Below are 15,200 nucleotides of genomic sequence, written 5' to 3' on the forward strand. Positions count from 1 at the left end.
GAGATGCCACTACGAAAGATTGCTCAATAAAGAGAATGAATGGGAGAATGAGAGTCTGCCGAATGTCGAGCCAACAGAGGGACCAGCTATCCGAATTGACAGTACCATGGTAGATAAAGCAATTAAGACTATGAAGACAGGGAAAGCCCCCGGCCCATCAGGAATCACTGCAGAGATGCTCAAAATATCTGGCACTGTCAGTTTAGATGAGATGCAGTTTGGGTTCGTGCCAGGGAAAAGCACCACTGATGCTATATTTCTGGTAAGACAGCTGCAGAAACACCTAGCCAATGATAAACCTCTGTACCTGGCTTTTGTTGACATGGAGAAAGCCTTTGATAGGGTCCCCCGATTCATTATCTGGTGGCCAATAAAGAAACTAGGGATAGAAGAATGGTTAGTGAGAGCTGTACGAGCCATGTACAGAGATGCTGTCAGTAAGGTGAGGGTTAGCAATGAGTACAGTGAAGAATTCCGGGTAGAGGTAGGGGTCCACCAAGGTTGTCCTCAGGCCCCTCCTATTTATCATAGTCCTCCCGGCGATAACAGAGGAATTCAAGACAGGATGCCCCTGGGAGCTCGTCTCTGCTGATGACCTTGCACTAATTGCTGAGTCACTATCAGAACTAGAGGAGAAGTTTCAGGTGTGGAAGCAGGGACTAGAATCGAAGGGCCTTAGAGTCAACCTAGCAAAAACCAAGTCCTAATAAGTAGGAAGGTAGACAAAACACAAACCCCTTCAGGCAGATGGCTCTGCTCGATCTGTAGAAAAGGTGTAGGTAGAAACTCTATAACATGTATCCAGTGCAAGCTATGGACACATAAGAGGTGCAGCAATATCAAAGGCAGGTTAACTAGGAAGTTAGTTTTTGTATGTAGCAGATGTTCAGGAGCTATAAACACTGTAAATGTGCAGAAAACAACTTCTGCCACATTCCAAGGAGAAAAACTAGATGTAGTTGATAGCTTCCGCTATCTAGGTGACCAAGTTAGTAGTGGGGGAGGGTGCGCTGAAAGTGTAGCTGCTAGAATAAGAATAGCCTGGGCAAAGTTCAGAGAGCTTACCTCTGCTGGCGACAAAAGGCCTCTCACTCAGAGTAAAAGGCACACTGTATGACGCATGTGTACAAACAGCCATGCTACATGGCAGTGAAACATGGGCCGTGACCGCTGAGGACATGCGTAAACTCGCAAAAATGAAGCCAGTATGCTCCGATGGATGTGTAATGTCAGTGTGCATACTCAACAGAGAGTAAGTATCTTGAGAGCAAAGTTGAACCTAAGAGGCATCAGTTGTGGTGTGCAAGAGAGACGATTGCGCTGGTATGGACGAGGATAGCTGTGTGAAAAAGTGACACAGCCTAGCGGTTGAGGGAACCTGTAGAAGAGGTAGACTCAGGAAGACCTGGGATGAGGTGGTGAAGCACGACCATCGAACATTAGGCCTCACCGAGGCAATGACTAATGACCGAGACCTTTGGAAATATGCTGTGCGTGAGAAGACCCGGCAAGCCAAGTATGACCAAAATCCAAGGCCTCTGCCAGGGATGTAGCCAGCCCACTTACGCATAACATTCCTTCATTGCAAAGACCTGTTGAGGCAAGTCAAATTGAAATCGAACTAAATTTGTAGACTGGCACCGTCATTGAACACTAAATTCGGCTTGCAAAGACCAGTTGGGGCAAGTGAAAGCACCTGTACCAGTGCAGCACTAAGAGCACCAGCTGTCTGGCTTCCGTGCCGATGGCATGTAAATAGCACCATTTGAGCATGATTGTTACCAACGTCGCCTTCCTAGCACTTGTGCCAGTGGCCTGTGAAAAGTCATTCAAGCGAGACCGTTGCCAGTGCCAGTGGCATGTAAAATACACCATTTTGAGCGTGGCTGTTGCCAGTACCACCTCACTGGCCTTCAGGAGTGGATGGCGTTAGGAAGGGCATCCAGCTGTAGAAACTCTGCCAAATCAGATTGGAGCCTTGTGTAGCCACCTGGTCCACCAGTCCTCAGTCAAATCGTCCAACCCATGCTAGCAGGGAAAGCAGACGTTAAACGATGATGATGATGATGATGATGTTATGATGGATGATATTTTTCATTAAATGATTTTTGATGTTGATACAGCAATTCTTCAGTATGATTAGATACCTGTTTAATTGTAATTTTTGAGAGAATGATTCAGCACATATCAAAGTGGTATAGTTTCCTTCCTTTATGAATACGTTTATGTTTCGTTAGGTTACATCCCTTGGAAAATGATTTACCACAGATATCACAATGATATGGCTTCTCACCTGTGTGAATACGTTTGTGACTAGTTAAATTACTACTTTTAGAAAATGATTTATCACAAATATCACAGTGATATGGTTTCTCTCCTGTATGAATATGTCTGTGTTCAGTTAAGTTGCTTACTTTTGAGAATGATTTCCCACAGATATCACATGGATATGGTTTCTCTCCTGTATGAATTCGTTTGTGATTAGTCAAGTTATCACTTTTGGAGAACGATTTGCCACAGTCGTCACACTGATATGGCTTCACTCCAGTATGAATGCGGGTGTGTGTAGCCAAGTCACCAACTTTTGAGAATGATTTACCACAGATAGCACAGTGATATGGTCTCTCTCCTGTATGAATATGTTTGTGTTCAGTTAAATTACTTCCCTTAGAAAATGATTTATAACAGATATCGCATTGATATGGCTTCTCCCCTGTGTGAATTCGTTTGTGACTAGATAAATTATTACTTTTCGAGAATGATTTACCACAGACGTCACAATCATATGGTTTCTCTCCTGTGTGAATCCGTCTGTGAGTTGTGAGGTTCCCCCTACGAGAGAATGACTTTTTACAGATATCACAGTGGTATGTTTTTCCTGTATCTTTTGGACGCACATCTGTAAAATCAATCCTTTGAGACTGGATATTCCATTCTGCAGTGTTCCCACACATTTCATTCATCATGATTTTTCTTTTCTTACCACAATATTTGGATGGTTTTCTAATTTCTGTTTTTATTTGTTCTGGTTATTTCAAACTGTAATCTTAGTATCTGGAGATGCTTCAATGTAATCCAAGATATTCTGAAATAACAAAAAAATATAATATACAATAGCAAATAGATATTAATATACTATAGCAGAAATTTTACATTTCTATAACAATAAACTATAGATATAAACTTTTATCTGAACAATTTACTTTATAATTTGTCATTAACCCATTGGTATTCAAGTTACTCTGTCCAGGAAGACGCGAGAAGAAATGGTGAGAAAGGATCTTTGTATGTTGGGCCTTATTGAAGAAATGACATGGGACTGGGAGATGTAAGTTGCTGAACTTGATAAGACACGTCAAGCTAAATAAAATCTGTCTTCCACACATACAAGCTTGTCTTTTCAGGTATTGGTGCCACTTAAAAAAGCACTTGTGTCAATGTTGCATAGTGCATCCATACCTGTGGCACATAAAAAAACACCGAGAACACTCTGTAAAGTGGTTGGCATTAGGGAGGGCATCCTGCCATAGAAACCATGCCACAACAGAGAATTGGAGTCTGGACAGCTCCCTGTCAAACCGTCCAACCCATGCCAGCATGAAGACCAGACGTTAAACAATGATGATGAATGTAAAGCTTATTTATTCACATAGTTTTTGAATTAATCACGCATTATCTCAAAGCTTCAAGATTATGATGATGGGTCTGTTTATTTTTTGAATAACATTGTAGGGTAGGTGCAAAAGGCCAGATCGGGGAAAATCAAACATTGTTTCAGGCAGATCCAGCTGGTTTCCTAACCTAGGATGAATTTTGCTTCATCACTTTGAGCTACATACAAAGAGACGGTCTCCTCACCTGCTCCAAAGAAGATCAAAGTCATTTCATTTGCAGGGAATGTGATGGCCTCAGTTTTTTAGGATGCAAAAGGCACTGTGTTTATTGACTATCTTCAAACGGGACACACCATCAATTGAGAGTACTATGCCAATTTTCTGAGGCAGTTACAAAAGGCTATCAAGACCAAACAGCCAGGAAAACTGCTGAAAGGGGTCTTGTCTCATGAGGACAGTGCTCCAGCATGCAAGTCCTTGCTTTCAATGGCTGCTGTAAGTGGTTGTGGCTTTGAACTGGTTGATCACCCTCCCTATTCTGATTTGGATCTGTCTGACTATCATCTGTTTCCCAACATGAAAAATCACATGGCTGGGAACCAGTATTGGAGTGATGGTGATGTATATCTACTGTTGATGACATTTTTGACAAACAGGGGTCTAGTTCATTGATGATCTAAACCAATAGGTACACTGTGTAAGTGCTATAATTGGTCATCCGTTAGGTTCCAAGCTCACAGCTGAGGCTGGAGGTAGGGATTTGTAGTAGGCTTCCAAGTTAGCAGGTATATATTAAAGGAAAACAATACCAAGGTAGGATGAGTATCTCAGGTCATTTAAAATATTTAATTAGAGTAAGGTAAATTAAAAAAAGTAAAAGTAATTAATGTCGTACAGCTGTTTCAGGGATATCCCAGGTAATGGCTCAATACTCCATACACTGGGTATTCCGTAATTCATAGACAAAGTGTGTATGCAGGAAAGTTCCAGGCAGAGAATTCACAGCAGATAGAAAAATGAAGTTCACAGTTCATCTTGTTTCAGAGGGTATGAAAGTTTGTCCATATTTCCATGAAGGTATAACCTCAGGTAAATCCAGTCAATATTTTGAGTGAGGCATTCAAGTTGAAGGAAATAGATCAAGTAGTTAGCTTGTAAGAAAAATGATCCACAAGGGAATATAATGTGAGATGTGGATCATTTTTCTTACAAGCTAACTACTTCCTTCAATTTCAATACCTCACTCATAATATTGCCTGGATTTACCTGAGATTATATTTAAGGGGCGATACCTTCACGGAAATATGGACAAACTTTCATACCCTCTGGAACAAGATGAACTGTGAACTTTATTCTTCTATCTGCTGTGAATTCTCTGTCTGGAACTTTCCTGCATACACACCTAGTCCCCGATGACAGTGTACCCAGTATATGGGGGTGTTGACCCATTACTTGGGATATCCCAGAAACAGCTGTAAGACATTAATTACTTGTATTTCTTTTGATTCATCTTACTCTAATTAAATATCATAAATGACCTGAGATGCTCATCCCGCTTTGGTTTCGTTTTCCTTTAATATGTCTACAGTAATCCCTCGTCATATCACGGTTTATTATTTAAGCTTACGTTGATTCTTCAAGGGTGTTGTTTTGCATTTATGCTAAAATAAATATATACAAATTATAAAAATAATTTTAAAAATATATACAGTACAGTTACTACTTCGTGGATTTTCACCTATCATGAGGGGTTTTGAAATGTAACACCTGCAGTAGTCGAGGGATTGGTGTGTGTGTATATATATATATATATATAAAGAATTTTTATCCATCAATGCAGTGTTGAACACTCATTCTAATTGTTATATATATATATATATGTAGTGAAACTAACACCTCGATCGCCATTGTATACAAAGAAGCCATCTTCTCTCGCTGTTATAAATATAATCAAGTTCGGGCGTAGTAGAAAACATCTCTTTCCTTGTCATCACGTGACTGATTATTATTTGAAGCGGCAACTGCTTTGTACCGTTCCCGCCAGAACGCAAACTGACCAATCACAGCCCGTAATAAGGTCACGTGATAGTGTTTTTCTAATGCTTTCCTGGAGCCCCTAATTTGTTATAAATAGCCTAAATTATACCCGCCTAATCGTCTCGGTTCAGATCTCTTAGAGACCTGTTCCGTGTACCACACACAGCAGCAGCAGCTAGCGACAACAAGCACAGCTTCGTACGACTACCAGAAGCAACACGACTCTACGACTACTACCAACATCGCCGCCAGTCAACACAACACTACGACTACCACCATCATCAACACCACTTCAACTACGAACTACAAGATTCGCCACCAGCATCGCCAACATGACTTATACGTACACCAGCTAACTTCTAACTCTGTTTGTGCGATTCACCTTCGCCACGATAGACAACAGACAAGAACCTAGCCTGCGACGAACAACTGTATACAAGAACCCGGCTTGGCATGGAAGTCCTAACATCACAACGAGTGATCGATCTGCCCCACACGCTTCAACTTCTTACATACAGACTGTTCCTATTGTGTACTCTAAGAACTGGCAAATTCGTATGTGTTACTGACTTTTTTTATATCTGCTGTATCTCACGCATACACATACATGCATCACTTACACACACTCTTTTCTTTACACAACGGCCTGTCTTTTATAATGTCGCATTCACACACACACAGACATACATTTTAATGCAACAATAAATTCTACTGTTATTCATCTCCATCGGTTGTGTTCTATCTTGTATCTTACTGGCATTTACGAATTCACTACGTTATCGAAGTATAACATATTTACATATCATTTGATATATTTTTGTGTTCGACCGTGTGACGTGTTTAATAAAAGGAGCCCTGTTTTACCATTCGTCACCATTTCTCCTTTTGGGTTCGCACAGTCGTTCTTACATATATATCTACACGTCTTTATTCTTTTACTTGTTTCAGTCATTTGACTGTGGCCATACTGGAGCACCCTCTTCAAGGGCTTTAGTCAAACAAATCGACCCCAGGGCATATTCTTTTTAAACCTAGTACTTATTCTATCAGCCTCTTTTCCTGAACTGTTAAGTTACAGGGATGTAAACGCACCAACACTGGTTGTCAAGCAGTGATGAGGGGGACAAACAGAGACACACACACACACATAGACATGTACATACACAATGCTTTGGTCCACCTGAAAACATTTGCCCAAGGTGCCACACAGTGGGACTGAACCTAAAAGTGGGCCAAAGACCCACACCTAGATATAATGTCTCTAAGTTTCGGTATTCTTCCTATGGTTGGATAACATTCCTAACTGGAGTGTCATTACTTTTTTAAAATTTTAGTGTCACAAGCGTTTTGCATGACAAAGTTATGAGACTTCTTAACCCGATAATCACATAACGAAGAGGTCTATTAATGTCTTTTTTTTTATGTGTATGTGTATGTGTGTGTGCGTGAGTCGAGAAGTTTCCCTTTATGATATGCATATGACAATAGTTTTACTTGGTTTAACATTTTACTGTAAGAATGTAGCAATGGACATGAACCGGTGCCTCTGTCTAATATTACAAATATAATTTATTCAAACATTAATAAATTTCTCTGACAACAGAACAATAGTGTCGCCAACAGGTTTTGGAAACCCGATTCGTCCCAAGCTTGGTTAAGATGCCTTTCAGCCAATGCGAAGACAAAGAAGTACAAGGACACCGTTTTCAGACATAAACAGCGAGTCAGAACCCGATAATGACATGCAATCAAGTTAAGCTGTGGACTTTATATGATTTATTTCCTCCATTATCCGACAGATGGCTCCACTTACTGGACTCGTTGTTTTGTTTACATTCAAAAAATCATTCCATTGTTCAACATGTTCTCATTTTAAACACGTTGTAAACTACTTCAACAAAATACTGTGTCGTAATTATATGTTATATGAAAAACAAGTGACAATTATATGTGAATAATTGTTGTTGGAAGTTGTGTTAAGATTTTCTTTGACCCTCATGCACTTCAAACTTTGACCTTGAGGTCATTGCTCATATTTCACATTCTCACTGGAATGTATAAGAAACACGTTGAACTATTTAGTTTATATTTTACTACAATCAGAATGTATATATAACTCGTGGTTTACTGTAAGACACAAACAAGCCGTCCGTGAAAGCCTCTTTCAAACTGGTTTCTCTTTTCCCTCCATCTTGCTCCACTTATTTCTTAATACAAAGCTAATACATTCCTTTCTAGACGCAACACCACAAAACGCACTAAATCTAGCACTCGCAACAGTTTCGCTATCAGTCTCACTTTCTTTAACCACATACCCGTCGCCATCGGAGAAGCCTTATTATTTTCGCTACTGATTCTTACCTTCCAAGACATGTTTTGTTATTGAGCGAAATAGCTGGAGGCAGAAATAGGTGAACAACAAAGGATAATCTGACCTTACCTCCGATAATGACTTCGTGCTTCAAGTTGCTCACAAAGAAGAGAAAGAATAGCACCAACTACTCATATCTAGAACAGGCAAAGGTCCAGGAGTTACCAGAGACAAGACTCAGACCAAACGCGTCAACCGCCAAAATCTTTTTGTTTTTTGCCTTCTCTGCTTCATGCGCAGGCTCTGTCTCGTGTACGTGACGTCACTTCCTATTTCTAATTCAGCCCATAATAGCTAACTATTAATATAAGATGTCTATCTAACAGTTACTCTGACAACATTACGATATTATTTTCATTATATTATATTTGATATTAAGAGAGACTGTTGTTAGCCACCGAACAAAATACATTATATTACAATCGACAATATATTGAAAGAAAAAGGGATGTAATGAGAGTTGTTATTCTTAGTATATCCTTCACGCATGCGCTGTTGTAGTTCTTTGTCATCTTGATGTCATTGTTTTGTGTCTTCTGGATTCACTTCTGCTGCACATATTTATGACAACAACCTTTATGAAACCATAACAGTTATAGTATTATCTCTTGAATTATCTTTCACGACTACTACGCAATTTTGTAACAATATCCTTTATAAAGCATTTCTGTAAGTATACAATGATGAAAGTATTATGTATTAATACTATAGACTTTCGTTGACACTGTAGAGTTCAAGATACCGATTTCTTTTTTTTTTGTTTAGTGAAGATCGGTATTTTGCCCACCACCCACCGACAACTAAAATGAAAGCTTTTTTAGCGCTTGAAGAAAGGCGTTAGTGTTAATTCTATTCTCCGCTACAGTTTGGAATCAACGATTAAACAAGACTTCAGCATCAAGCAAAATTAACGAACTTATTCCAAATTGCTTTAATCAGTAGACATAAAAATATAGACAGAAGTAAATCAATATTACATTAATGAATATTATTAGAATAAACTTGGTCATTTGTCTTGTTATTGTTTAAATATTTTCAATCTTTCATCTCAAACCATGTATAGAACTATTGAATTAATATCGACATCTGACCAGCAACATAAAAAAAATATATATTTCAGTTACCGGGGTTCCACCAAAATTTATAAATTACTTTATATCATGTAACATTCGATGCTGGGGTTTCAAAAATATCATCCAATATTTCAGTTTCGTAATAATTTCCTAGAAGTGGGGTCAGGATGAGGGAATATCTTATTCTGTTATCTGTTTTCACTTACCTAATTCCTCTGTTCCCTCTCAGTTCTATTCACCTTGTCCAGATGGCCCCTGGACATCTCATCACCATTTAGCTCTTTGTAGCTATTACTGATCCATTTCGTAGTAATATCCTAGAAGTAGGGTTAGCACGAGGGAATATCTTATTCTAATGTTATGTGTTTTCACTTCTGTATAATTAGTGTAGCCTTCATTCACATAATACTCTTATTTACACACATTATAGTGATCATATTATGCTATATTGCTTTGAATGCATTTAGGGAAGGCCATTTGCTTAGCTGATATCGTTTTTGTAAGGTTGTGAACTTTTGTTAAAAAATATATTTTGCCTCAAATCAAAAATGCAGTAAAAACACCGCATTTATAGCACCCCCAGCAGGGGTACTATATTTTTGAAATTGGAATTAATGTAAAATATCTTTTATAAGCAAAAGCACTTTTCACTGGGTAGGCTGCTGCAAGGGAAGGAGAAAATCCGGTGTGGTGGTCTAGTAGGGAGGAGAGATGATCAGTGTAACATGAATGTAGAGAATAATGTTAATGGATGAAAAATGATTAACAAGAGAAATGCTTCCAGACAGCAAGAAATAAGGTGATGTCAGGGAAGGGATGGTGGGGACAGGACTGAGAGGAGGAGATGGATGAGGTGCATATTTTTACATACACACATATAGTATATAGACATTCACTTCTAGAAGTCAGTTTCACTGTAATGGGCAGGTCTTCTTGTGAGCTGCATACTGCCAGATATCCTAATCCTTTGTCATCTCCTCTGTGAAGCTTAGGCTCCTGGGGTCAGTCTTCACTACTTCACCCCAAGTTTTCTTGGATCTCCCTCATTCACAAGCTCCAGTCACATTTAATGATTTCCACTTCTTTATACAACTGTCCTTATCCATATGCATCACTTGTCCATACCAGCACAGTCTTCTTTCTTGCAAGCAACATCTGATTCCTCTTCTGCTCTGTTTTTCTCTCAGCACATTTATACAATGCTGTTCATGCAAACTTTACATTATGCATCCAATGGAGTACGATTGCCTCATTCCTCATTTCTTTCCTGTCTTCTCAGTTTCTCTGTATTCAAGGCCCATCTTTCACTACTACATAGCATTGCATTCACCCTGTGGGAGAAATAAAATCTTTTGTTGCCAGTAGTGGTAGTAGCTCCCTGAACTTTCACCAACCCATTCTTACTCATGTCACTTTCAAAGCAACCACCTACTTTGTTGATTTCATCTAGGTAGCAAAAGCTATCAATTACTTCTGGTGGGCCATCTAGGCATTCAAGGAAGTCTGTTTCTGGCGTGTTCATAGAATGTACTGCTTCAATACATCTATCACATATGAGGCTTGTTCTCTGCTAGTCTGTCTATAATTCTATTACATCTCTTGTGTGTCCATAACTTAGATTAGATACAATGTATGGAGTTTATATCTACCCCTTTTCTGATTTTTTGTGGTGGTGGTGGTGAGTATTTAATCACAACAAACTAGCAACAAAACATTTGCTTTGTGCCTTCATGATTGCAAATGGTCTTTAATATCCAATGTGGCTCAATGTACTACAGTGAACTCCTAAACACTGATCACATTTACTTATTTCACATTGAAGAAGGACACCCTTTGGTGACAAATAACCGTGGGATTACACCTAGAAAGTTCCCCTCCTAGACACAAGTCCAGGCAAGGTTGTTTATGGAAGACTAGTGGTCACCCATGCATACCAGCTTCCCCTTTCTACACCACTGATGTTGTCCAAGGGAAAAGCAAAGGCTGAAACAGCTTGGCACCAATCACGTTGCAACTCATTTCTACAGCTGAGTGAACTGGAGCAACGTGAAATAAAGTGTCTTGCTCAAGAACACAACACAGAGTCCAGTCCAGGAATCGAACTCACAATCATAAGGCCAACGCTATAACCACTAAGCCATAGAATTTATTTTTTAGACAAAGGATGATCATTAAAAGATTTTCATAAATGAACAGAAGCTCTTTTCAGTATTTTAAACATAATTTTTTTTTTAATCAAAGTAAATATAAATCAAAAATTACAAAAACCGAATTAATGCTAAAGTAAAGTTTGGAAATGAATAAAGTTGCAAAATGTCTATCGTCACTCAAGTGCATGATCTGTGAGTTTAAAATTGATAAAAATCAAGAAACCCATACAACAGAGTTTTATGATGTACTAGTTAAAGATAAACTAGTATCAATGTCTTGCACTTTGTTGTGAAACAAGGGGCAACAAATTATAAAACAGAAAAACTTTTGCAGGTTTCCAGGAAAGAATTTCAAACATAGTTGGAACTCTGGAATAAGATTACTAAACTGGATCATAGGGTTACAATGTGTGTGCATGCACTTAGCAGTAGTTCTGTTAATTCAGTCGCAAATATTTTTACAGAAACCCTCCATCCTCTCTTTTGCATGTATTTAAAGTAATCAATGACAATCCAATAAATTGACTTCTGCCATGTCTATATTTACATAATTCAAAGTTATTTTTCTTTGGAGTTGAATGAAGACACTGTGCATATATATATATATATATATATATATATATATATATATATATATATATATATATATATATATATATATATATATATATATATGTGTGTGTGTGTGTATGTATGTATGTATGTATATATGTATCTGTTTATATGAATAGATAGGTATGTATGTATGTCCGGTCTGTGGGGTAAAACTGGGGTTTCACATCCTTAGTGCTTAGCTTTTCAGCGTTTCTTCAGACCCTAAACCCATTGGCCTGTAGCCTCTCTGGCAAGTGGCCTCTAGTAAATGGAGGCGAAAAAGACTTCGTTTCTCTGTCTCCCTTCGACGGCTATTCATAATTTGACCCTACCAGCAAGAATTTTCTGAAGTGCAAGCGGGGTCCGAAGACCACCTTACTGGAGTTATCGATTCAGATAGCTGGTCCCTCAGTTGGGTCAACATTTGGCAGATTCTCATTCTCCTATTCATTCTCTTAATTTAGCAGCCTTTCATAGTGGCATCTTCAAGTCTCTTTGTAGAATCATCAAATGCAAGTGCACCATCATCCACGTGGACACATTTCTCTCTTCTGTGACATCACGATTTTCTCTCACATACTGTCTCTGGTCCTCACATCACATTGGCAAACTTCGTTTCTGCCTCCCCTCTGGCTGAGTATATCTGTTTCCTAGCTTCCTTTCTGGTTATCTGATACAGTTCCCTGCCACCATGTATTTACATGTGTCTGTGTTTGTCCCCGCTGCTATCGCTTGACAACCGATACTGGTGTGTTTGTCCCCGTCACCTAGCAGTTTGGCAAAAGAGTCTGATAGAATAAGTACTAGGCTTACAAAGAATAATCCCTAGGGTCAATTTCTTTCTCTAAAACCCTTTAAGGCAGTGCTCCAGCATGGCCTTAGTCAAATGACTGAAACGAGTGAAAGAATAAAAGAATATATCTATATTTGGTGTTAATTTGCTTCAGCTTTATATTACATTAATCTTAATCTTTGGCCGAAATAAGATTAAAATATATCTATAGATATCACATAAAGTTGTATGATGTAATTCTGATGGTAAATTTGAAAATAACTTTGTTTAGCCCAGTGGTTCTCATACAGAGTCCATATGACCCATTGGGAGTCCATGCAAGCAAAATATTAACCCCTTAGCATTCAGATTAATCTGTCAAATTTAAAGCTTTGATATTTCAGTGATGTGATTGTTTACTTTTAGAATGACATTGTAGGGTAGGTGTGAGAGAATGGATCTGGCCCATTTGAGCATAAAACATATTTTGGCCAGATATGGCTGGTTTACATGCTAAAGGGTTAAATTGAGGTTAAATTGCTCCAGATGTATTTATTGCAAGAAACAACTGGATTCCTTTCTCTAATGTTAATGTTAATGTTAAGTTAATGTGTGAAAACAAAATAGGGATTTTGGAAGCAGTGCCTATAAAAGCTAGTTTTTAAACATAGAATGGCAATGAGGGTCCATAGGAAAAAAATGGTTGAGAATCGCTGGTTTAGACAAAGGTTTATATCTATAGTCTATTATTATTAGAAGTGTTGTAAAATTTCTGCTGTTGAGTGTCTTCTATAGCTTATACTCTTCTTTTTTTTCAGAATACCAGATGGTGTTGGAATTAAAGAATAGTTTTGGTTACCTTGGATACATCATCAATATTTATTGTTTTCTAAAATACAAGGAAGATGTTATACAGAAGGGATTAACCATGTTTATATAAATCTATGTTACAGTACCTGTGAAATATTTCCTATGAAATTATTAACAAGATTTCTATGCTTCACTATGCAAGACTAGGTGGTTTTCCATTCTAATTAAACTGGTATTATGTTATGGGAGAATCCTGAACCCCCCCATGTGACTGAAGGTGGACTAACCGATTACAATGAATAAGAACTGAGTGAACTGTCAAGGCGTAGTTGACCAGTGTCAGCCTGACCATTTTGGTTAAACAGTCGGTAGCTGAACAGTGATTACTGAGTAACGTACCGATGTTCAAGAAGTATGGAGTACATTTTGTGTTAATATATTTCTGCAATAGGTTAGTTTTAGATAACTACAACCAACTATTTATTTATGTAATACCATTTTACACCAGACGTGTATACTCACATCATAACATATTATAAAGGAATTTGCAGGCTCATTACTAAATTCACAGATAATGGAAATATAGCAAAATAAATATTTGTTGAGAATAACGACAAAGTAAAAACAACTGTGTATTGTAGTGTGAGAAGAAAAACTATGGAAACGGAATTGTGTGAGGATTATGTTAAATGTGAAACACCATCTAAAAGAAATGATTTTACTGAAGAGATACCAACTGATATACAAACAACATCATGCTACTCTGATATCTGTAAAAAGCCATTCTCAGAAAGTGGTTGCTTAAATTCTCACAAACATACTCATACAGGAGAGAAACCATATCAGTGTGATATCTGTGGGAAATCATTCTCACAGAAAGGTAACTTAAGTAAACACAAATTTATTCATACAGGAGAAAAACCATATAACTGTGATATCTGTGGTAAATCATTCTCTCAAGTATATAATTTAGTTATTCACAAACGTATTCATACAGATAAAAAACCATGTCACTGTGATATCTGTGGTAAATCATTTTCTCAGAAAAGTAACTTAACTAAACATCAACGTATTCATACAGGGGAGAAACCATATGAATGTAATGTCTGTGGTAAATCTTTCTCTCAAATATATAATCTAATTATTCACAAACGTATTCATACAGGAGAGAGGCCATATCAGTGTGATATCTGTGGTAAATCTTTCTCACAAAATGATGACTTAAATAGACATATACGCATTCATACAGGAGAGAAGCCATATCAGTGTGATATCTGTGATAAATCATTCTCTCGGAAAGGTAGCTTAAGCACTCACAGACACATTCACACAGGAGAAAAACCATATTTCTGTGTTATGTGTGGTAAATCTTTCTCTCAAAATGCTCACTTAACTAAACACAAACACATTCATACAGGAGAGAAGCCATATAAATGTGATATTTGTGACAAGTCATTTTCTCAGAAATGTAATTTAACCACACACAAGCACATTCACATTGGCCAGAAATCAAAACCATATGACTGTGATATCTGTGATAAATCATTCTCTCAGAAAAGTAACTTAAGTACGCATAAATACATTCATACAGGACAGAGGCCAAAACCATATCAATGTGATATCTGTGGTAAATCATTCTCTCTGAAAACTAACTTAACGACACACAAATACACTCATACAGGAGAGATGCCAAAACCATATCAGTGTGATATCTGTTGTAAATCATTCTCTCAGAAAGGCAGCTTGACTACACACAAACACATTCATATAGGAGAGAAA

The 15,200-nt window shown here is 37.9% G+C and overlaps 2 protein-coding genes across 2 annotated transcripts; one reads left to right on the plus strand and one right to left on the minus strand.

The window, feature by feature from the left end:
* Nucleotides 1-6: 6 nt before the first annotated feature.
* On the minus strand, nt 7-8,283 carry LOC106872553 (zinc finger protein 239). The gene is made up of 2 exons (XM_014919580.2): nt 8,092-8,283; nt 7-3,085 (listed from the first exon to the last, which is right to left on the minus strand). Exon 2 carries the CDS (start codon nt 2,964-2,966, stop codon nt 2,178-2,180), a length of 789 nt encoding a protein of 262 aa, XP_014775066.1. The 5' UTR covers nt 2,967-3,085; nt 8,092-8,283; the 3' UTR covers nt 7-2,177.
* A 66-nt stretch (nt 8,284-8,349) lies between these two features.
* LOC106872547 (zinc finger protein OZF) lies at nt 8,350-15,200 on the plus strand (the record flags this gene model as incomplete). The annotated part of the gene is made up of 2 exons (XM_014919575.2): nt 8,350-8,691; nt 13,430-15,200. A coding segment is annotated over exon 2 (1,122 nt), but the record flags the coding sequence as incomplete, so codon positions are not given.

The sequence above is a fragment of the Octopus bimaculoides genome, chromosome 28 (assembly GCF_001194135.2).
Source record: "Octopus bimaculoides isolate UCB-OBI-ISO-001 chromosome 28, ASM119413v2, whole genome shotgun sequence".
NCBI lineage: Eukaryota > Metazoa > Mollusca > Cephalopoda > Octopoda > Octopodidae > Octopus > Octopus bimaculoides.